Source organism: Pteropus alecto, unplaced genomic scaffold, assembly GCF_000325575.1.
Source record: "Pteropus alecto unplaced genomic scaffold, ASM32557v1 scaffold185, whole genome shotgun sequence".
In the NCBI taxonomy this organism is placed as follows: Eukaryota; Metazoa; Chordata; class Mammalia; order Chiroptera; family Pteropodidae; genus Pteropus; species Pteropus alecto.
In genome coordinates this window covers 11,892,360-11,916,737 of record NW_006438088.1, presented here as the reverse complement: position 1 = coordinate 11,916,737, position 24,378 = coordinate 11,892,360, and the positions used below count along the sequence as shown (strand labels likewise).

General features: G+C 35.0%; 1 protein-coding gene and 1 pseudogene across 1 annotated transcript in view; one reads left to right on the top strand and one right to left on the bottom strand.

Moving 5' to 3' along the window:
• EYA4 (EYA transcriptional coactivator and phosphatase 4) overlaps nucleotides 1-24,050 on the top strand; it is a 46,187-nt gene extending 22,137 nt beyond the window's left edge. The window contains exons 7-13 of the mRNA XM_006915403.2: nucleotides 5,462-5,551; nucleotides 11,116-11,174; nucleotides 11,282-11,442; nucleotides 13,581-13,695; nucleotides 18,404-18,525; nucleotides 20,486-20,586; nucleotides 23,970-24,050. Coding sequence (XP_006915465.1) covers nucleotides 5,462-5,551; nucleotides 11,116-11,174; nucleotides 11,282-11,442; nucleotides 13,581-13,695; nucleotides 18,404-18,525; nucleotides 20,486-20,586; nucleotides 23,970-24,050 — 729 coding nt within the window. The remainder of the gene's footprint in view (nucleotides 1-5,461; nucleotides 5,552-11,115; nucleotides 11,175-11,281; nucleotides 11,443-13,580; nucleotides 13,696-18,403; nucleotides 18,526-20,485; nucleotides 20,587-23,969) is intronic.
• On the bottom strand, nucleotides 9,080-9,394 carry LOC102896192 (annotated as a pseudogene).
• Nucleotides 24,051-24,378: the final 328 nt, after the last annotated feature.

The following is a 24,378-nucleotide window of genomic DNA, read 5'->3' as shown; positions in this document are numbered from 1 at the left end:
CAGAACTCCCTAGGTGTTTCTCATGTGTGGTCAAGTGTGAGAGCTTCTGCCTTAGAAGCCATTGTTCCAGCCCTGGGTATCACTATAACCTTGCTTTTGCATAAAGCGTCACTATCTTTGTCCCTCTTTTTCTTCATCAGACTCATATTATAAAAAAACCACTCAACATTCTACCTGTACAACAGTTGTGTGGCCACACATCTCACGTGGGTCCCAGGACTCCCAGGTTAATTAACGCTTCCACCAGACTATTTCAAACTTTCTCTCCCCTCAAACCTCCAAAGCCCCGTCTCAATTCTACACAAAATTCTTCCTCCATCACTTAAGGAAAAAAAAAAAAAAAAACTGGAAGCATGACTTCATCTTCACACCATAACCATTCTCTGCCTCTCTTTTGCACCTCGCTCATGGCCTGGATCCAGGCCCTCTCATTTACCCAAGAAATCTACTCCTGAAATGACCTCTTTCACTCTTCAGTCCCCAGTCTCCCACTCTCCTGGATTATGCCCATCGCTGTTTTCTATGCTAAATAGTCTCACCACCAGCCTGCCAGTCAAACCACTGAGTCTGAGGAATGACCTTCTTTCCATATTCAAGATTCGTGTTGCTGGGGCTTCTCATTTGCATCTGACCCAGTTGAGCGCTCCCTCTTTTTAAAAATACTTCACTTCCCTGACCTGGGTCACTCTGCCTCACACTGTTGCACACCCAACTAGACTCATTTTCACCTCTGCATACGTCCTCTGCCACCACTGATAGCTGTGCATGACTAGTTTCCTCACCTTTTTCAGGTCTCCTTATCCTCAGCTGTCACCTCCTGAGAAAGACCTTCCCTGTGCTTCTTTAAATGCGCCATCACTACTCAATACCTGTAGCCTTCTCTATCTGCTGACTCTGTTTTTTTTACTACCTGAAATATAATATCTTTGCTTGTTTTCTGTCCATATATTTATCAGATAGCTCACCCAGTAATAATATAAATCCCTTTAGGACAGAGACTTTGCTTATTTGGTTCTTTGCTCTCCACCTAGAAATTGAACATGTCTGACATGTAGTAAACACTCAAGAAATATGTGCTAATAAATGGATGTTCCTGAAACCATTCTCCAGTTCCTCCTGAGAACTCTGAAGCCCACTGCCTATCCATTATAGACAAATATCTCAATTGTAAAATTTCCCTTCTGATTCATGACCAAATTTTATTTCATCTCTTATCACTGATTAAAAGAGTTCCTGTATCCTAACAAACCCACTCTCTATTCCCACCTTGGTTCATGGAACTAGTCTGTCTTCCTTCTTCTGTCATGGACTTACACATCTTCTACTTGTGTGCACAAATCTACAAATGTGTGTCAGGTCCCAGGGGAGTTACTGTTCCAAGAACTTGAGTTATTTAAAAAAAAATCCCCCATTTCTTTTAAAAATACATAATGGCTGTCTCTCCTGAGATGTTTTTATATTGTGTCCCCAGAGGAGGAATTCCAGCTGATGGCCCAGTACAGGGCAGAGGCCCATAGACAGACAGGCTGGCTCCAATTTATGTTCCCTGCTAACATGGCTTATAGGCATTAGTATTTTTGATATAGAGAAGTACTGTACTTGAACCTGACTTGGTCTTATGCTGGTAACATCCAGCTTAGAATCACACATTTAAAGGTCAAGAGTTACTCATTTTCTTCATCTTCTCTCTCTCTCTTTCTCTCTCTCACTCTCTCTCCTCTCTCTCCCTCTGTCTTAAACCACATGTCCTGGGAATAGTTTCAGTATTTTAATAGAGCAGTACAGAAAGTAAATTGGCAAAAGTTCAGTTTGCCCCGTATTAAACTCTGCTGTAGACACTTTAAACCTATTGGAGCTGTTATATATGCAAACATGCATCAGAGCTTCCACAAAACCCTGTTAGTGCCTTTATTATCCTACTGTTTTTCTCTGTCCAAGTTTTCACTATCACTTCATTTCAGACTCTAAACTCAACTCAACACTCAGTACAGGTAAACTGAAAAAAGGCAATAACTCTTAACTCATAAGGTACCCATAATGCTGCAAACATTTAAAGAAAATGAGCAAACATCTCTGTATAAAACTTGGGTTCAATCCAGAAGTATATTTAACTCTCAAATGCATGATGAAACCGTGGAATTGCAGGCACTGGCAGCTCCTTCGCAGTAGTCTGGCAAGGCAGAAGGAGACCAACATTACAGAGACCTTGCTAAGGCCACACCCACCAAACTCCTGGTGATCTCTCCTGGATTCTTACATCTGTGGGTCCTTCAGCTGGAAAAATGTGATACTGTAATCTGCTTACTTAGAATTAACTGTCCCAGTGACTTAGTAAGCTGGGTGTGGGGGTGGGGGGAGTAAAATTAGATATTTGAAAGTAAGCCCTCACTAGACATTCTCTTAGAAACAAGATCACTCACTACCTCTTACAGGCATGGATTTCCTTGGCTCATGGCATGACTATCCCTAGCCCATCTATGCCAAGCCTTTGGCATGGCGGACGAACAGCTCCTTTTCAACAAGCCTTGCTCTTTGGAAACCTTAGTAAAATGCAATTGTTCACACTCCAGCACACCTCAAACCTAAACTACCCCAGTTCACAAACGATGTTTTGCCAGACTGCTTCCTAAGTCCTGGCTCCAGTAGAGTGTGTTATGTAGAATCGTCCACAGCTTGAAAAACAAATGAACAGCCCCTTCCAGTGCCTTGGGCTTGCATTACAGTGAAGTGCTCGAATACAGTTTTTATCACACATGCACTGTGCTTACTTGTTAGAGAATTCTTGTTAGTTTTCTAAAAATTATATTCACTTGTATGCTTATCAGATGCACAAAATGCTTTCTTCCTGGATTGTCCTATCGTTATTGGGAAAGCATAGAGTTATGTATTTCAGAAGCGTGGAATGGATGAAAGTAACAATCAAAGAGAAACAGTATGTTTTCTCCCATCCCCATAAATCTGATATGTAAATGCAAAGAATGTGAGGCATGAATGTAAGAACATCAATGATTTTATTTAAAACTTAAAAAAGAAAAATTGGCAAATCAAAGAATAAGGATTTAACTGACCTAGTCTCAAGAAGGAAAACCTTTTAAATAAGACATTTCTGAACTCCCATCTGAAATATATATCTTTAGGGCAGTAATCATCAGAAACATACGGAGTACTGTGGAGATCAGTTTTATTGTCTTGCATCAGTGAACATTCCTCAAAAGCATAGAGCGTTGCTAATGGAATTATATGTTTTCATGCTATAATTACATTTGATTTTTTCTTATATTTCTGTAGACTTTTTGTTCATGGTCTCATGACTAGACAGAATATTTACAAGTTTTCTATGTCCACAGACTACCCAACCCCCTCCCTCAAAGAGAGAGAGGAATTTTTTAACAGAAAAAAGACAAATGTATATTTAAAAATTTTTTATTCAATCTTTGAAGATGTTCTTTCAACAATAGCAACAAAAACATGAACAACAACAAAATGAAATAAGAAAAAAGAATTTTATACTTGAAGAAAACAGAGCAAGAGATTCCTTTGAGTTCCAAAACTCCTTGAGACCCAAAATGGGCACTTCATATTTTTGTTCTTGTTCTTGAATACTATTTGTTGGATACAATGGAATTAAGTTGATGTTTGGGTATGTTGCTCCAAATGATTCTGTCACTGGAAGATAGATAAACCCAGCAGCAGAATCAAAGTAGAGTCTTCCTGCCTGGAGAACAGAAGACCAGGTACTATCATGTATGTGAACAACAAACAGCTGTTTTTGAGAAGAGAGAATCTCGAGCTGCAATATCCACAGAAGTCTCTAAAGAAGAGATGTAAACAATTAGAAAATTATGTTGACAATCAACACGTTATTATCGTCCTGTCTTCCTCTTCTCTCACCTTCGGTCTTAGCTTTGCTCAGCACACCTCAGTGACCTCTTAGCCTAGCACTCAATTCCTATTCTCTAGGTTTAAATCACTATAGAATATGCGGCTGACACTCACTTCAAACATGTTACACTCCAGGGTTTCCCCCTCAAAGTATTATGACAGGAAGTATAGGAAGAAAGTTGGTTGTTGCAGTGTAGATGTGGAGTAAGGAAGGGCTTCTACTTGCTAAGTGGAATAAGTTCAAGGGTGTATATGAATACTGCTGGGCCTGACCTGGGTTGCATATTCTTATCAGAAATTGAAGTCAAGTTAGCATTACATTTTCCCAAGTTTAAATACATTTCTTGATAACGCCATCTATTAGAACATTGAAACCACAGTTAGGTACTCTCTCCTTGGATCCTTATAGTCTGGCTCTTGGCCCAGCCACTCAACTCAAATCACCCTCTGAGGTCTTCCAAAATAACTTCTCAGCCAAAACCAATAGTGTCCTTCTAGACTTGTCAGCTTTATCTGAAATCATATTCTTCTCTCTACTAACATTAGGTTTATGCTGGTCTCAAATTCTCAGGATTTGTTTTTTCTAGGTTTTCTACTTTCTGCATCACCAGAGTCACACCTATAGTAGTTCTCTTAGAGATCATCCAACTTTGGTCATTTTAGACACAATGTTTGAGCATGAATTACTTCCCTAACCATAAACTCTCCTTACTTTTTAAAGTCTTATCCCTCTTTATGCCAGGCTTTCAACTGTAGTCATAGTAAAGTTCCAACACTGGTCTTGATTCTCCTCCACTCCTTACTGCTGTGCAATATCTTGATTTCTGTAAACAAAAAATAAGTCCCTTTGACTCCTTACTAATCCCTTACTTTCATTAAACTTCTAAAGGTAAATATTTTCTACTTAGATTACATTTACTGAGTTAATGTTCCTTTTGTTATCCTCAGCCCTTCTCTCTTCATCCCTAGTCAAATGCAGGTTAGACCAAACTATACACATATGCAGGTAAATTCTGCCTGTTGATCAAAATGCAATTCATAATTAAATGGTTGTTTTATCATGTTCCACCAGCTCTTCTTATCCCACTTCCAGATGACATTGTCCACTCAAGTCCTGCAAACATCTAATAGACCTGCATTTTTCCCATTCCTACTTATTTGTCATCATTCTTAAAAGGATGTCCTTTCCTTTTAACAAGTCTGCTCCATTCTTCAGTACCCCATCCAAATAGAGTCCTCTAAAGGACTTTCCATAGAGATATATGTAAACCGGATCATATAAAATAGCTTGCTTTCCTACTCCTCCTCTCGTGAACATACAGCTTTATGTGAAAATGCATCCTAAGTCATCTTTATGTGCTTATAAATCCCTGTAAATTCATAGATCTATCTGTATATGTAGTATGTCTTAGATAACTCTTTGGAAAGACACTTTACAGATAATTGGGAAAACTTTTGAATCTTAGGTAAAAATCCATACAGTCTCCCCATCCCAACAACCCACAAAAATATACATTCAAAATATTTTTATTAATAATATGGTACTAAATTTTACCTTATATATGCATTTTCTTTTCAGGATCCCCCCATGGCTGTAACCCTTGGACTCCGAATGGAGGAAATGATTTTTAATCTTGCTGATACACACTTATTTTTTAATGATTTAGAGGTAAGAATTTTAAAAAGTAAGAATAATTGTATCCAAATCTTAAAACTCTTAAATGGTTTCTACATATGCAGATAACCTCAAGGAAACTGAAAGATAGAAATTTAGCTCAAGAAAATAGTAAAGTTCCTGTCAAGGGAAAAATGGTGTATACAAATGTAAACAGAAGTTAAATTATGTTAATGAATTTTGCATAAGTACTGGCACATATTTAAAACAAAAATATCTCAGAAGAGGAGCAAGTCTGCTTTGCTTCCCCACGCGTACACCCCTGCACACAGCTTCTTGCCCTCGTAGTGTCTCCATCACAACCCATTCAGAGCCTTTGGAATCAGCATTAGCTTTTCCAGATTACTAACCAGGATACTATTTAGGTTAATCACTGGACAGTAGTCACAGATGCTATTCATGGTGCTAACATGGGTCATTAAATTTTGCAGGGAACCTGACATCTAATTTTAGACAACATTATCATTCCTCATTTCCACCCCTTCCAGATAAAACAGTGCTAGAGCTATTTACGTAGCACATCTGACTGGTTTGACTGCATTTATTTTCTCTCGCTCTTTTTTTTTCCCCTAAGTTATCTTTTCCATTTTCAACCTCAAATGAAGAGAAAGTAAAAACAACAAAATGAAAGGACCCAAGAAAAAATAGCCTCAGGATAGGGAATAAGTACTATAATAAGGTATACAATCTGTGTGTTAATGTCTGAGTTTTTAGGCATGCAGAAGATGAAATTTGATATAACCGTGTAGCTCGGCACTGGGCAGGAGTACTTCTCTGTCAAGCACAGCTATGATGAAAGAGATACCTCTTTCTTTTTTAAAAATGTCATATTTAAGTTTATTTTTTATCTCATGGTTTCGCAGTGGAATAAAAGTGTTTGTAATCGTATCATGAATGAAGAGGGAGATGATTATACTGAATCCCCACCTTGTGCTCAATATTTTATGTTGGACTTTCTATTAATTAACAGCCTTTTGAAATTAATACACTTATCACATTATTTTTGTAGAGGTGAAATGGTAGAGTCCACAAGCATAGAAATCATGTTACTTGCTAACTAAGTGGTAGAACTGGTATTTGAAATTCTGACATCTATCTGTCTCCAGAGCACATATTTCGGCCCCCATACCATGCTGAAATTAACACAAGTGTGTGAGAAAGAAAAGTTAGTCAGTGTCTTCAATATGTTTTTTTAAATTGACAAGGTCTTGAATCCAGTTTTCGTTACAGTTGAGATATAAGAACAAAAACTGTGCTATTCAGCATATCCCATAAATGTATGCTGGAAATCTGTGTAATAGTATTTTTTTTTCTCTCTCCAGTGAGTCACTGTTTTTACTGGATAATAAAATTACTGTCTGTTTAAAGAGGTTTTATTTTTTTTCCTTAATGGACATTATGAAAAATCAATATTCCCAGGCAAGTTTTCTAGTTTTAGATAATAACAATAATCACCTCTCTAAAACTTGATTTAAATTAATCTTGCTACTTATTCCTATCTAGTGTATAAAATGATTTTATATATACATGATAATAAGAAACACATTTTAACCTTTTGGAACTTGAATTTTTTATATAGAGTGATAACTTCTTACATTACGTTGGTTAAAATGGATTAGTCTCATTCTAAAGAGAATTCTAAGATTATTAGTCCTTTTAAACAGGTAAAAGACAAAGGAAATTTTATGTGGTTTTATCCAAGCTCCATAGTTTTTATTTAATTTTATTAATTATTTTTTACTAGAAATAAATGGAATAAATGACCTATTAGCTATTTTACTGGCACATTAGAAGACAGATGGAATAAATTTGCCACTCAACTTTTAACAGAATAATAAAGTGAGAATGTGAAAGTAGCATATAATGAATTTGCAAATACCTTTAGCAAGTTTGACATGCATATTTGCATCTCAGAAACAATGATCAGCTATAGTGCTTTAAGAATTTTAATTTTGGATTACATATTTTATAAGATAACTTAAAAATACCTGACAGGATCTGTGGTAGAAATATTAACTGAGAAAATATTGGTATTGACTTTTTTCTATAAATATAGCTTTTTAGTTGTGTTTCGAATGTGACAAAAATTTTATTTGACTCAAACACAAAACTTAGTATCTAACTTAATCAAAGAAATGATTAGGTCTCTGCATATAAATTGATCAAATTCTCATACATCCACACACACACACAAGTATGCCACACACACACACACACACACACACACTCACTCACTCAGATGAAGTACCCAAGGAAACTCAAAAGCTTATTATTGACTTAAGTGAGATAAACATTAAAACTAATAAAATCTAAAGAGCTTTCAAGATCATTCAGGACAGTTACATACATATCCAGTATCCTTCTGCATCTGATTTTGAAACTCTAGTTTCACTCGATTTTTTATTTCAGTAGACCTCTTATAAGCACAGATTATCATGAGCTTCATAACTAGTATTAAGCTATTTCTGCTTCTGACAAAGAACTTCCTCAAGAACGTAACTCCATCATTAGCCTATTGTTTTATTTTCCTTGTGTATTTAATCCTTCAAGGTTTCTTTTCTTAACCTAAAAATCTAATTTGAGTCTCAAATCCTTCAACAGATACTGCAACATATGTAGTAGCAGCTGTTTTCACATAATTCCTTAGAAGATACACATTTGAACCCTCCTGATAGACACTTTGCTATATCCTGCCCAAATGCAGAGAAGGCAGATGCTCACACTCCTCCTCAAAGAAGAGAATTCTCTGTTTAAATAAAATGTTATTTTAGTTAGAATAACTTCCAGAAAAGAAGGCACCGGGGAGTTCAGGCTCACAAAAGTGAGAGAAGACTGCTCTGGATTATAAATGATAAAGATCAGTGACAACACTGAGGTTGCCTTATAAAACAAAATTAAAGAATGTGAGATTAGTATCAGAATTATCCCAAATGTTTGAGTTCTCATACTGAAATTTGTTAAAGCCAAAGCATTATGCCGTTTTTAGTATTTCAGGTTTGGGTGAAAACGATTCCTGCAAAGTTCCTCTGAGTGAAAACTAATTGAAGAACAATTATTTAGATTTTTCTAAAAATATAAGTGATTGAAGTTCAGGTTTTTTTCACTGGGCTGTAATCCTCAGGCAGGAGTCCAGAGTCAATAAGCATAGTTAACTAGGCATAAATTTAAAGAGAAGTTCCATTTGGAGAAACCTCAAACATAACTTCAAATATGGAGCTCATGGTCCAATAAGTTTGATATACTGATGTCCTCGGGAATAAAAAAAATGAGTTTTGGGGTAAAATTAATCGTATGAGTTAATACTTGAAATGTCAGAGGAATTTCTCTAAAAATTAGGATAAGAGGATATTAAAAATAAAAATAACATCTAATTACCAGGGTATTTCATAAAAATTTCCTCCCATCTTTTTTTTTAGATACCATTAGTTATAAGAGACATGGAAATTATTTACATGATGAAAGATTTTAGAACTTCAGTGGAATGAGCAGCTTCATGTGATGCCATTTCAGTAGTGATTTAATTCAGTCTTCATACTTACCAAGAATGTCACCATCTCTAAATAAGAAATAACCCCTGTCATCTAAAACTACTTTGCTGCCTTCATATTCTGGGAGAAGAAATTTATTTCCAACTTTCTTGCTAACTAGTTAAATCTTCCCACTATTTCCTTTAGAGCCCAATCCAGCTGCTACTACTGTTGCTTGTAGTACTATTCCCTGCGATTTTTCTGGAAGCGTAACGCCTCCTTTGGTTAAAGTTTGGGCTGTACTCCTTTCACCAAATGCTCAAAAATGCTCAAAATGGGGAAGAATCGTTCTAAATGCCTGTCCCGCCATGACTCCTGTGACCCCAGTTCTTACCCAATTCTCTCACCCTCCCCTTCACTCTTGATATAAATATCTTCTTACAGTCCTTACCATCTAGAATATTATTTCATTTGCCATAAGTTTGCGTTAGAAAATTTAAATGATTTTGGTAATTCCGTCAAGAACTGTCATTTGTTTAGACTTCTGCCATTTATTCAACAAAGACGCATTGAGCGATTTCTGTGACAGATTGTGCCTCAGGTAGGGGTATGGTATATCTGGGTGACCGAAACATCTCCTTCAGGGCCCTTCCTTACCTATGAATATAGGTGGAGACTTATTCAAAACTTACTAAACACTTAATTTATGTAAGTTATACGAACCTTTAAAATTAATTTACCTGGATTCTCAAGTTATATACTAAAATTTTATTGATTGGTCTAGTCATTAAGTTTTATATGTTAAAAGACACCTGAGTCAACTAGTTCGTTCTCAACCTGTGACAGGATCTAATCTATTCCATGTGGAAACCTGGAGATGAGATATTAAATATTTCACTGCCAGATACTTCCAAGTCCTATAACGAATAGAAATAGTAGCTGAAAAGCCTCTGTTTAGTATGGCATTTTACTTTCAAAGTTAATAATTTTTAAAATTGGTTTTTAATGGTTTTGACTATGTGTACAGTCAGAATCTGTGAGAATGACTGAAATAGTTCACAATGGGAAAAGAGGCCCCAAAGGCTAAACCATATTTATCCAGAAGTTAGGAAGTACTAGATATTTTAAATACTCTAGCCAAATTCCACCTTCAGATTACGTTCTGTTTCACTGGAACTTTGCAGATTATTTGAAGATAAAATAGGACTTTTAAAAACAGCAAAGAATTGAATTCTTGTCCAGAAAAGTTACCATTTTTTTCTGAGCATTGTAGCTTTGTCAAGTATATGGGTATTTGTACCCAAAGTTTATTTTCCTCTGAGTCTGTAGCACATTGGAGATGGTAAATCTTTATTATTTACCTTTTACTTATAAGTATTCTTTTCAGTTTAAAGATTTTAAAACTTGAACAGAGGAGGAAAATAAATAAATAAATAACACCAGCTTCTGTGGCGATTAGCTTATTTCTCTGTTAAAAGACCAGGACTTTAAAAATAATACCAGCCTGGTTCCTTCATGGTGTCCTTGGCACAGCAAAAAGTAGGAAGTCATAGAAATCTCACAGGACAACATAATCATCAACCACTTCTGTTTCTTCTCAACAAATAAGATGTAATAGTAACCGCCTAAGGTGTTCAGACCAAACAAGTTTCGTATATCTGTGTATCTTCAGATTAGCTTTGCTTCCATACTTAAGTATGCACCACAGCAATGGAGAAATGGCTAAGAGTGAACACCTGTGATTATTATAGATACAAAAGAGAATTTCTTATCAATAATCTTAAGACTAAAATTATATTTAAATTGTTCTAAAGAAATCTACACACCATATATTTTCAGGCCCCTTTTTATAGCACTCTTGGATTTAGATCTTGCAGAGGGGAAACGGTGCCGTTTTTTTTCCCAGTGGGATGGGGGGATGGATGGGCAAATGCTGCCATCTTCTGGCCATTGCCAGATCAAAGAGAAAGGTGGAAAAACCAAACAATCAGGGTGACATGCATCACTTGAAAAACAAATAGCTTATCGCTCTGGCCTTTTGGTTAAGATGAAGTGTAGAAAAACAAATAACGTTTCCAATGTTTTTAACAGGAGTGTGATCAAGTTCACATAGATGATGTTTCCTCTGATGATAATGGGCAGGACTTAAGGTAAGCCATGCCTTTTAGTACATTATTTCCTACAGAAATTCAGCTATGGAGTTTTGCACATGTAATTATTTCTTTTATTTCTTTTTAATATATTTTGGGTGTTGCAGTACCTACAGCTTTGCAACTGATGGCTTCCATGCAGCTGCAAGTAGTGCAAACCTTTGTTTGCCAACAGGTGTAAGAGGAGGGGTTGACTGGATGAGGAAGTTGGCTTTTCGTTACAGAAGAGTAAAAGAATTATATAACACCTACAAGAACAATGTCGGAGGTATGTGTGGTTTTTTAAATCGAATAAAGGCACTAGATAGAGGTAGAGCTTGAACTATAGTTCTGTATTCTATATTAGGGACTATCCTGCTATAAAATAAATTATCAAGAGCTCATGACAATGTCTATTGAGCCAGAATTTTAAATGTCTTAGAGTGGGGGCAGGGAATCCAACTGCAAAATAAAATGTGCAGCTCTGTCAAAGGAATCGAGAATTCTTCGTCCCCAGATATTTCCTCAAGATTCACAGCAGGGTGTTTAGTTTACCTGCCTTCAGCTGGGACGCTATCAGTGAAAATCAGACAGAGGAACTGCTTGGGGCAGAAGGAAGAAGACCTGTTTAAAGATAAGCTCCCCAGTCATTGAAGCTGACTTGTCAGCAATCAGTGCCTTTCCGGAATCCTATCAGAAATAAATATAAACAGTGCTTTATGTCACTTCAAAGACTTCAACAAGTCTATTTTATCCCTTTAAAAATTGCATGTTGTCTCAAAGTATATCTTTCCCATGCATAGTGTTAATTATGATTATCATGATTTTTTAAAAGTTCAAATACTCTGTAGGTAGTATACTCACCTATATATTACAAGTGATGTCAAAATCTCTGACATCAAAGCTAAGATCCAGGATGTGCTTCTTGATATAATAAACCTTGATCATCTGTCTTATTAGTATCAATTTTAGGGCAGGATCCTAAGATTAGTCAATAAGGTCATATAAGATGCTCCTCTCAGAATTTTTGTTTGTTTATTTCTCACCTTTTTTTTAAAGGATGATTGAGGAGCATAAACCAGTATCTAAAATGAATGATACAGCTAAATGTACTTCTGCATACTATACATAATGTATGTTCACATATATGTCATAGAATATAAGATAGATAGTAAAATGTTCACCTATAGTATATAAATTACACACACCCATACTTATCATGAGGGTGGGACGGTGTGTTCACCTTGTGTCCCCAGTGCCTCGCTAGCCTTGAGACACATAACAAATGGTCAACAGATACTCAGTAACTACAATAGAAGAAAAAAAAATGTGCAACTATAGACAATAATAATGTTAGAACTGAAAGAGAGCTTTTAAAATGGAAGATCTTCATTCCCAAATGAGAAATAGGCCCCTTGAGGCTACTGACTTGCCCCGGGTTCTAGGGCGACAGCTCAGGTTTCCTAATTCACTTGAATGGTCTATACAAGACACTTTTGTAAAACAAGATTACTAATAAATGATGTTATATCTTAAAATGTCTAAACAATGACATGAGAATTAATTTTCTGTGACATATTAGCATTTCTATATTGAATAAAGACAAATGAGACTTGCTAGATGTATAAATCTTGATTTTAAAAGATTTAATGCTCCAGCTGTTTATGTGCTCCCAATATTCTGAAATATGATTAAAATAAGAATCTTTTGTGATAAATTTACATGATCTTCTTTTATCATATAAGCAAGGGCTGAAATAAAAAATTAGCATACCTACTTCTTATCGTAACTTCAGTAGTTTTCAACAATTGTCTATAATTGTGTCATATACTACAGAATTTTCAACACAATTTTTAACTTCTTTTTATAAAACAAAGTATACGTGATAGCTTTGGCACTAATATTAGAAACACTCTAAAATCTACATATGATAAAGCCATTATTACTGTTTCAAAATGGTAATAATTGTGATTCTTAAGAAGCTAAACATTTTCAGACAGCCAAAATATGTAAGGTATGTGACTGTCATATGAGGCTGGTAGACCTGACTTCCCCTCTGGTCCTGTTGTTGCGTCACAGTCTTGGAATGGGACCTATACACAGAAGTGGTCAAAACTCCTCAAAGGATTGGCATCCACGACGACAGATTTTAGGTTCAGTGAGGGCAGAAACTGTGACCCATTTTGTCATTGTTACGTTCCCAGTTTTTAGTCCAATACCTGATATCTAGAACTTGTTCAATAAATATTTGTGAAATAAATGGATAATCAATTCTGAAATGAAGGATTAGTATTGATATAAATCAGTCTCTCTATTTCTGATATAGCCCGGAATAAAAATTATCTGTACTCAACAGAAGGGAGACCAAACTAGGTATTCTTGAAAAAGGTTCATCTCTTGACTCTGCCTTGCCTTTTGATGTTGCAGGACTCCTTGGCCCTGCCAAGAGAGATGCATGGCTGCAGTTAAGGGCAGAGATTGAAGGTCTGACAGACTCCTGGCTAACAAATGCACTTAAATCTTTATCGATTATTAGTACGAGGTAAGTGGTCTTGTTGCAGTTTCTATATTTATTGTATTGAAGATATAGTCCTGATAGCACAACATTTATAAAAATGTTTTAATTCCTAGACTATTTTAGAGTTTGAAGGGACCTAAGAATTCACTGAGTCCAGTGATTTTCAATCTGTATGTGTGTGTATGTGTGTGTGTTGGGATAGAAGATGGGGTTTGCCGCTTCTCAGAATAACCAGAAGATCCCATCTCTCTAAACTTCTCTCTTCATAACCGCTGATAATCTCTACAGGAAGGTCATGTGACTTTTAATGGAAAAAAAAAAGACAACTCTGTTAGTGACAAAGTATAGGAGATGATGGCAAAATAAAACAATACTATTTACACAAAGAGTGCATGTTTTAAGTCGTTTAGATCATTATAGATAATATATATCAAAAAAGTTTTTAAAAAGCTCTTGAAAAAATTGGAACCTTTGGGTTCTTTGAACTAAAAGGGAAACACTGACTTGTTGGTGTAGATTATAGAATTGAATAGACCTATAATTAGTTGAACACCATGTGCCATAAATCCTAATCAATAAAATAAATCTGGAAAGTGATAGCTTGTAGGGTGGGGATGAATCTTTGTACTATCCTATTCCTAGTTTTATTTCTGAGTTAGATGAGTAAATAAAAGCGTGCGTAGCAAATTTGTGGGTAACATGAAATTTAAAAGAAAGACTATTTGGACTGTGATTGAATCAGATTATAGAAAAACCTTGGCAGGGTAAAAGGAAAGTCCAATATTCAGAACACGGAAGTAAATGGGTGTGTGTCAAATCTTTCTACACTTGGCTTCTAGCTGTGTGCCATGACCAGCAACTGCACTGATAGCAGATGGCCTAAATGGGATGGGGAGGGGGCAGTAGCTTCCTGGGTCCGGTGGGGGAAGCCAGAACAGAATACTTTGCTCAGTTCTAGGTACCACATTCTAATAGAGGCTGTGACATATTTGAAGCATCTGTGTCTAGCAAAGTGGCCAGAAGGGTTTAGGCTGTGGAAACCACATAAAAGGAACAGTCGAAGGGAGGAACCGAGGATATTAGTCTGAAGAGTCGTTTACGGAACAATATTACCGATTCAATTGTTTGAGATGTTAGGCTGAAATAAATTACATTTCTCTCTGTGTCTGTAAAGGAGAGTATTAGAACTAATGAGTAGGAATCCTAGGAAGGGAGTTTCTGGCTCCACGTAAGGGAGAATTGTCTAACAATTAAAGCTGTTTTAAAATGAGACTTGCCGCCTGGTGATCTCTGTAACTGGTGACATGGAGACCAAAGGTCAAGAAAGCTGGGATTTGAGGAATCCTGAGCTCCTGGAATTCTGTGTAGAATGTAGTAGAATTTCTCTGGGGAAGAGTTCAACAGCTTTTATTATTTCTAAAAGAGGTCTCCTAGATAGTTAAAAAAAAAACAGGTTATTACATTATTATAAAGATTACATATATTATACATAATATATTGCATAGAGATTATTATTAAACACCTAGTCTTAAAGGAACTACATGGGTATGTGATTTTTAAGAAATAAAGTATAAAAAGAAATGAAGGATAAAATAAGTCATTATACACTGAAGATTTCATAACCATGAAATTTGATAAGTTATCCACATATATTACCATATTGGTGATTTTCACAAAATGTCTGGGATAGCAGAAAAACAGATGCTTATACAAAATATTGCTAATTAGACAGCAGAGCCATTAACAAAGTTTGTACCTCTGTCTCTACGTCTTCTTGCATGAATATAGTCAAAGGATGTAATCAAATGCATAGGAAAAATTTATATGTAAGGGCGCATTATTTGTAATATTGAAAAATCTAAAACCATTTAAGTGACCAAGCTTAACTTTAAAAAGTGATGGTATAGTCACATGAGAGAGTAGATTGCACACATTATATTTTGTTGGGAGAAGAGGAATAATAGATAATATAACATAAATGAATAGGCTTCAAAGAGTCAGAGATTCTATTATAAAATCACATCTAAGGAGATAATTTAGAAAGGTAAAAAGTGAAAATACAAAATTATGTATATAGTGTGATCCTAATGGTAAAAAAAAATCTATACACAAACAGAAACTCTGAAAGTAAATGCACAAAATGGGGGAAACAGTTTCCATCTCTGCATGGTTAAATAATTGATGCTTTTCATTTTCTTCTTTATGTTTGCCTGCATTTTACAAATATACATGCAGTTTCTAAATATATGCAGTGTTTGTAATTTAAAAACTATAGTGCATTACAAGTTGCATATAAATATATACAATATTTGTAATTAAAAAAGAAATGATATAATTCCAAATATCACGCAGTATAAGTGGTGAATCAAGATTTCAAAACCTAACTTAAAAACTAAACTTAAAAAGCCTGTACTTCATTCCACTATGTTTTCATTCTGTAACTTTCATCAATATGTGACATTGAATAACACCTTAACAAAATATTATGTAGAACTGTGTCACAATTTAGTAATGAGTTTGTGTATTATTAATAATAAGTTTTTATTTGGAGGAGTTTTTGTCTGATAATAGGCAAGTTACTTTCTAGGTCTTTATTTCCTTAGCAGTAAAGTTAAGGATTATATTGATGATAACTTATTAAACTTTTACCTCTAGGAGTCTTTGTTTCTTTACTCCATATAAGTCAATAAACCTCATCATTGGCTTCAAAGAGTCAGAGATTCTATTATAAAATCACATCTAAGGAGATAATTTAGAAAGGTAAAAAGTGAAAATACAAAATTATATAAAGGTTTTATAATTGTTTTTAAAAAAAAATCTATACACAAACAGAAACTCTGAAAGTAAATGCACAAAATGGGGGAAACAGTTTCCATCTCTGCATGGTTAAATAATTGATGCTTTTCATTTTCTTCTTTATGTTTGCCTGCATTTTACAAATATACATGCAGTTTCTAAATATATGCAGTGTTTGTAATTTAAAAACTATAGTGCATTACAAGTTGCATATAAATATATACAATATTTGTAATTAAAAAAGAAATGATATAATTCCAAATATCACGCAGTATAAGTGGTGAATCAAGATTTCAAAACCTAACTTAAAAACTAAACTTAAAAAGCCTGTACTTCATTCCACTATGTTTTCATTCTGTAACTTTCATCAATATGTGACATTGAATAACACCTTAACAAAATATTATGTAGAACTGTGTCACAATTTAGTAATGAGTTTGTGTATTATTAATAATAAGTTTTTATTTGGAGGAGTTTTTGTCTGATAATAGGCAAGTTACTTTCTAGGTCTTTATTTCCTTAGCAGTAAAGTTAAGGATTATATTGATGATAACTTATTAAACTTTTACCTCTAGGAGTCTTTGTTTCTTTACTCCATATAAGTCAATAAACCTCATCATTGGCTTCAAAGAGTCAGAGATTCTATTATAAAATCACATCTAAGGAGATAATTTAGAAATGAAAATATTTTAAAAGGCTATAATTATAAAGGTTTTATAATTGTTTTTGAATAAATTATAGTTTTTCCTTACATATGATATATCTAAAGAATATAAAGCATAATATTAAGTGTACTGAAGGCTAAGCATATACAGACCCATGAAAAATTAGCATTCAATTTCTCTTCTAAGTTGCCATTGAGACCAAGTTTCTGAAAATCAATCTAGAGAATTCTGGAGACTATTTTATGGCTCCTACAAATATGTATTAAAGGCTCATGATACAAAATATCTAATAAAGATTCTTGGATACATGCCTTCAGATTCCCAATTTCATGAGTGTAGTTTTGAGCCCCTCAAGACAGGTCAGATCAGTTTCCCCATAATCCAGAAGGAAGGACCAAGTCTCTTCTTTTAGGATCTCTGCCTCATAATTCCCATTTTCTTGGTGTTTCCTTTATCTGCCCCCTACCCGCCCCGCCCCAAGTACGTCATGAAAACAACAGCTGTAAATTGCAAAATGGGAGATTCTCACTCTCAAATAGTAGGGCCTTCATAGACAGATTAAAACTGGGGCCATTAAGTGCAATTTGCCCTTTGTTGTTGCTGAAGTGGAGATTCAGGCATTCGGTCCCTTCTATACTAAGTAAAGATCCTCTCCACTTTAACTTCAGGATCTCACCTGTCAGCCCCTTGATTGGGACTCTCTGTGCTGTTTCTTGTACAAAATCCAAAAACTCCTGTTACCCAACCTATCACCTTCTTTACTTTCCCGGGCTCTGAAAACCCTGGGACACAGAGTCCTACCACCCTAAAAATACCTGCTCTGGATACTTGTAAACCTTAGAGCTAGGCCTTCCCCCCTCTGATAACCTTCCCATGATTGCTGAAGGCTGAGGTAGGTATTCTTCTCTGAGGTCCCACAAGGACCTAAGGAGATCTTTATTACAGAAGGTATTTCATATAGCAGATATATATTGACTTGTCTCTCTCCATGTCTAGCTTGTGATTTAGAGGGGAAGAAAAACGTCATTCATCTCCAACTTCTTTTTGCTCTTTTCTCCTATTTCTCCTATTTTGGGTTGTATTTCTAGCACCTGTCATGGTACCTGCCAGGTAGTAGACACTCCATAAATAACTGTTAAGTGATTTGAAAATTAGGTTATATTGGGCTACTTATTATGGAATTGAGAGACCGCAGCAGCAATTTAAAAAATGTACTATTAGAAGATATTTAGTATTAGAAAACAAATAGTGTGATTTCCTCCCTGTCTTAGGAGTAACTGCGTAAATGTCTTGGTAACGACAACCCAGCTGATCCCAGCACTTGCAAAGGTTCTACTCTATAGTTTAGGAGGTGCTTTCCCCATTGAGAATATTTACAGTGCAACTAAAATAGGTAAGAAAATTATTTCTAACTCTGTATGAAATGTGTTCACTTCTGTGTTTGGGGGATTTTCGTAACGTATGTCTCTGCATGATTCCTTCTTTCATCAACTTTGCTGTTAGACTATCAAGCGAATTTGGACAGTGCTCAAATAAGAAAGGCCTCTGCAACTCATTGTACATGTGCAAATTTTATGAAAACTGCTGCCTAGTGAAATTATGAACTCAGCCTCTGGATAGTTCTGACTCATTTATATATGTGTATTTTTATATGTGTATATTTATATTCATTTTATATATGTATATATATTTATCTATGTATGTATGTTTCACTTATACATAAATGTAGCTATCTTATCATGGCACATGTTATCTGAGTAATATACAGTATCTCTAGCCATGGTATTTAATATTTTATTAGTATAGTATATAGCATTTCATCTTTGCATGTACAATAATCTAGCTCTAAAATGAAAATACTGTTTTGGCATTACAGGCGAGTGTCAGATGGATTAAACTTGTCTGTAATTCCAGGAAAAAAAAATAGAACTTAATGAATCGGAAAACATGATTGGAACATTCATAACACATAAATATTCAAAAACAAAATTTCATCAACTTCTGCCATCTTGAAAGAGTTAAAACAGCTCATGTATTCTTCTGTCAAGGAAATGCCTGGGGAAATAGATAGGTTGTGTAATGTGCCCTGAAGGTCAACAGACTTAGGCTCTGGCACCTTGACAAGAGAAGTTCAAAATCCTAAAATCCGCTCCCCAAAATAACTCACCCTGGGCCTTGCAGAGTTTGGATACCCGCACAGGCAAAAGGATGCCCCAGTCGCAGCTGTTTCGGGAGGACAGTTAAAGGGAGCCAAGCTTTCACAAAGTAAATTCTGTATTGTCATAAGGACTACAGTTCGGAGCCCTGATATCAACCCCATTTATCTTTATGTAAACATATGTATTTATGCTAGCAGGATTAATATATAGAACTCGATTTTGCTTCTTGACAAATAAGTTTACACCAGCGAAAACTTTTCTTTTAGTAACAACAGTATTCTTTCTTACTGGCCAAATTATTCCTTAGGTTTAATCTGAAAAAATATATATATTTTTTAATTTTTTCTTTTAAGTTAGTATTTTGGGGAACTATCAGATTAAGAATAAATGCAAAAGTAGCCGTGACTGCATGAATATTCTGGGACTGAAATTCAGAGAATAATGCCAATGTTAAAACATCAAAGAACATATAGAAATTTCACGGTGTTATTTCCATAATGCATTCAGAGAATAGTGTCACCAGTGCTGTGGTCCAATCAAACAGCATCCTTAGTACAGTTAATCTGAGCAGACTAGCTCCCAGCCACTTGAAGAAAAAAGTAATATATCAGGGTAAATCCATATCTTAGTATTTCCTCTTTTTTTCTTACAGATGAACCTTCCATTTTTTGCAATAATATTTTCTGCTGATTCGTGTAACTATTTAAAATAAACTAGATAACATCAATATATAGAATTTAAAAATAAATATTGAAACTTATAGTTGCTTATCAAGTTTTTTCGATATTCTTTTGGCAGAGTGAAAGATACTAACATTTGTTTTGGGTCAAATGCTTAACCCTATAGAGTTTTTTTGAAGCATGGAACACATTTGTTTTATAATCTGTCCCAAGTAAAGACTTATATTATTCAAACATATTTGTTGATTTCATTAACCCAGAGGTTGCAAGCTAGTTTAAGTGATTGATGTTCAAGAGAAATTAACTTAACACTTTATGAATCTTTAGGTTAATGAATGCAATGGCTGGAAGAATAAGCAGTGCATTATTTTTCAGGCAAGGAAAGCTGTTTTGAGCGTATAGTGTCCAGATTTGGCACTAACATAACTTATGTTGTGGTTGGAGATGGCCGAGATGAGGAGCATGCCGCTAACCAGGTAACTTCACTCTGAACTTTATCTTGTTTATCTTCCAGGAAAAGAAAGTTGCTTTGAACGAATAATGCAAAGGTTTGGCAGAAAAGTAGTATATGTTGTAATTGGGGATGGTGTAGAAGAAGAACAGGCAGCAAAAAAGGTAACCTGTCTCAAACAATGTTGGTGTGATACTTCTAATGCAAGCTTTTTTGTTTGCATTTCTGTAGTTTGGCCCAATGGCAGCTTGACAAATGATTTATATTTATAGATGCAAAGCAGTAAGAGCATGAGAAGGTCAATACTTACATTCAAATAAACCATTTGGAGTCTAGCATTTTTTACCTGAAATTTATAGGAAATGCAGAACTTACTTATATTTGTGTGTGTGTGTGTGGGGGGTATGTATGTTTAATATAATATACACAGATATAATGGTCTGTAAGAAAGATGGGGAGAAATAACCGTATTTAAACACATGACATTTCATAAGATAAAGAAGTTTAATGAACTTCTTAGAAAATCATGACTTCAGTTCTTATCCTTTTTCTTATCCATCCTCTATACCATATGGTCCTGTGAGTGCCTAGTAGTAAGTGTGCTCCTTCATGCTAAATGCTGAGGGTAGATTTAACAGCTGAAGGAGAAACTGTCATGAGAAAATTTAATAAACGCTCTTGGAATGGGATGTACTATGCAGATCCTTTTGTGCCAATTTGTGGTAGAGACTTAGAAGCAACATGCCTGACATCTTCTAGAAGAGTGTTATCTATTTTGGTGAGCCATTGGTACGTGATCGAAGCCAAGCAGCTGGCTTTGAACATATTCAAAAGATCTCACAGGCCCTAGGCATTTAAATAAGCCTTTCATCTGGCCTACATTTTTGAAGAAGAAATCAAGGCAGTTAAAAATCATTAAATGGTTGGTCCCAGATCAAAAGAGGAATGATATCAGGATTGGCCCAGACACCAACACCAAGAGTTACTGCTTCCTTCTCTGAATGATAGCAAAATATCATCTAGCCAGGATAAAAGTTATATAATTTATAACACAAAGCAAAATGATGAATTAGTATTGTGAAACAATGACATATCAGCTTATATCATTTAACATAGCAAGAATGTTGTTCTTTTTATCCCGAGACTTCAAATCATCATCCAATAAAGCTTTAACTAAATACATGTACTGGGTGTTTACCTGATTCGTTCGTTTGTTTGTTTGTTTTAAATCAAAATAAACAGTTTCCTAGAAAAGTTTAGAGCTATAGTAGAAAGATAAAGGAAATGATTTATGTTCATAGTCAATTCAAATCAAGCAAAATGGACAAAGAACTTCCACTTTAGAAGGTTTGGTGACATGTAGGAAGCTCTACTTGAAATTCCCTGTTTTTCTCTAACATTAAGAGAGCTGGTGCAGGCTTGGCTTCCCACAGAGCGCCTTGGTCTTAATTAGCAGTGTCAGTGACCCTGGACAGCACACTGGCCCCTAGGACGTTCCGTTTGAGGTCAGGGATTCAGCCTCAAGAAATAAAACTTTTGTTGCTGACTACTATTTGAAATCCTTCCAGTTGCACACAATTAAAATATCTTCTGGAGTTTATCAGTGTCCTGAGTCCATGGTGTTTTGATTTTTCATTTTGGAACTATAAATAACACACAACAAATAGCAGTCAAGCAGTTACTACAGCAAACGTTTTCCAAGTCTTTTAGCCTACGTGAAATTCACACACATATTCGGGTCAGGGCTAATAAAATTCTCTTTTCCAAACCAGAAACAGTATATGCTTTTGAAAATTAAAACTTATAAAGTCTACCCCCGTTATCCATGGTATGAAAATTAGATTTGGTATGCCAGTTGTTATAATTTCTGCTTTACATCTAAAACTTCAGGAGAAAAAGGCATGACTGCAAGAGGATAATAATCTCAGTTAGAATGCTGTTTCCAAATGGTTGTTTATGTAGGTACAGTTTTGGTGATGGTGAAGCTTATAGTTCTATTTTGAAACGCAGGTGGTTGGTTTCTATAGTATCCAGAATGCATGCTTTTCTTTGGATGTAGCTGTAATTGCATGTGCATAAATATTAAGTACTATTTTGTTATTAAAAATAGATCTGAGCTGAATGAAAAAAAAAATGTACACCTAGGTGAATTTCTGTGCTTTAATCTGACCTAAAAACATAGTCATATTTTTTGTAAATTTTAGGAATAGTAATATATAACCACAGTCTCCTATAAGAATATATAATTCGAGCCACATTTGTAATTTTAAATTTTCTAGAAGCCACATTAAAACAAGTAAAATGAGACAGAATTAATTTTAGCAATATATTTTAACCAAATATAACCAAAATATTATTGTCTCAATGCCTAATAAATATAAAAATTATTAATAGTATGTTTACATTTTTTTTACATTCTAAGCCTGAAATTCAATATATATTTTGAACTGGACTAGCCAAATTTCAAGTGGTCAATAGCTACATTGGACTAGCAGCTACCACATTAGACAGCAAAAAATTATATAACAATGGTGATTATTATTTTAATGGTTTTATTAATAAAATACATTCTCTATGTTTTATTTTCATTATGCATATGAATAGAATATATATTATGTGAATATATATATTGTGTGTGTGTATATATATATTCTATAAGATGTCCACAGCTGAAACTTATAGATAATGCTTTGGTTTTGTTAATTACTCTAGTGTAGTGTTTCTTTTTTTTTCATTATTGTCTACACTGGGGTTGTTTTAGACATTTTTTTCCTAATCACACCCTTCTGTAAATTTTAATGCCACACAAAGAGCAGACACTGGTTTGTTTGTATAGGGCCACAAATCATTGTAATGTCTAAGAACTTTTGCCCCACGAGAACACATTTTTGTGCTCTCGGATGTGATATCTTCCCCCACTGCGAGTGGTTACTAGAGTGCTTTCTCTTAATCTGAAATAAATCGGTCAACTGTACTGACTTCAGTTAGTTACCCCAGACCCCAGAGCAGTAAGAAAGTTGACTATCCTCACATTATTTTCTGCCTTATGTAGTCCAGCTTCAATATTTTTTTTACGTAGAAAGAAATTCATGCCCTTTCTCTCAAATAGACAAAAGACCTTGAGTTTAGGAACATTTATCATTTTTAAATTTTATTTTTAATTGAGAGATGGACCTTAAGGAGTGATGTAGTGATTAAAACTTGCTTTCCATCAGCCACGTAGGATTTTGATGTCTAGCTCGCTTTCCCAGATGCTGCTGTTTGTAATGATAGTTTCCGGAATAACTATTAAGCTACCTAAGAAATCTAAATATTTGCTTTTCCTATCATTAAAATCCAGTTCAGATCTATTTCTCTATTATTTTGACGATGCCGTATTGATGCTACCAAGCCTTCAAATATGATCATCCCTCTCTTAAACTCCCTTCCTTGAACTTGGGTGGACTACACATCTTTGTGTGTATGGCTACTTCACTGAGACAATAGTTATGATCTCTCTCCATTCCTTCCCCCCCCTCTCCCATCTCTCCCTCTCTTAACCACACAGCACAACATGCCCTTTTGGAGGATATCGAGTCACTCAGACCTCTTGGCTCTACATCAAGCACTGGAATTAGAGTATTTGTAACTGTGTTCTCTAGCTGGAGATCCGTTTTTTATATTTCAAGTACACTGAATTTTTATGTGTGATTCAATGCCTCTGGCTTTACACATATAAATTGTCTTAAAGGATGAAATCATATTTGGAATGAAAATTCCAGAATGAAGAATTCAGATTGCTGAATGGGATTAGACTTTAGTGCTACAGAAAGAAAACTCTATGGTCTTATATTTACAACACTTTAATTGTTTAAAAAAAAAAAAAATCTGTGGAGGTTGCTGGTACACACCGAATGAGTCCTAACTGGAATTAACAGCTTTAGCAAAGAACTCTTACCCTGGAAAAGCACCAACAC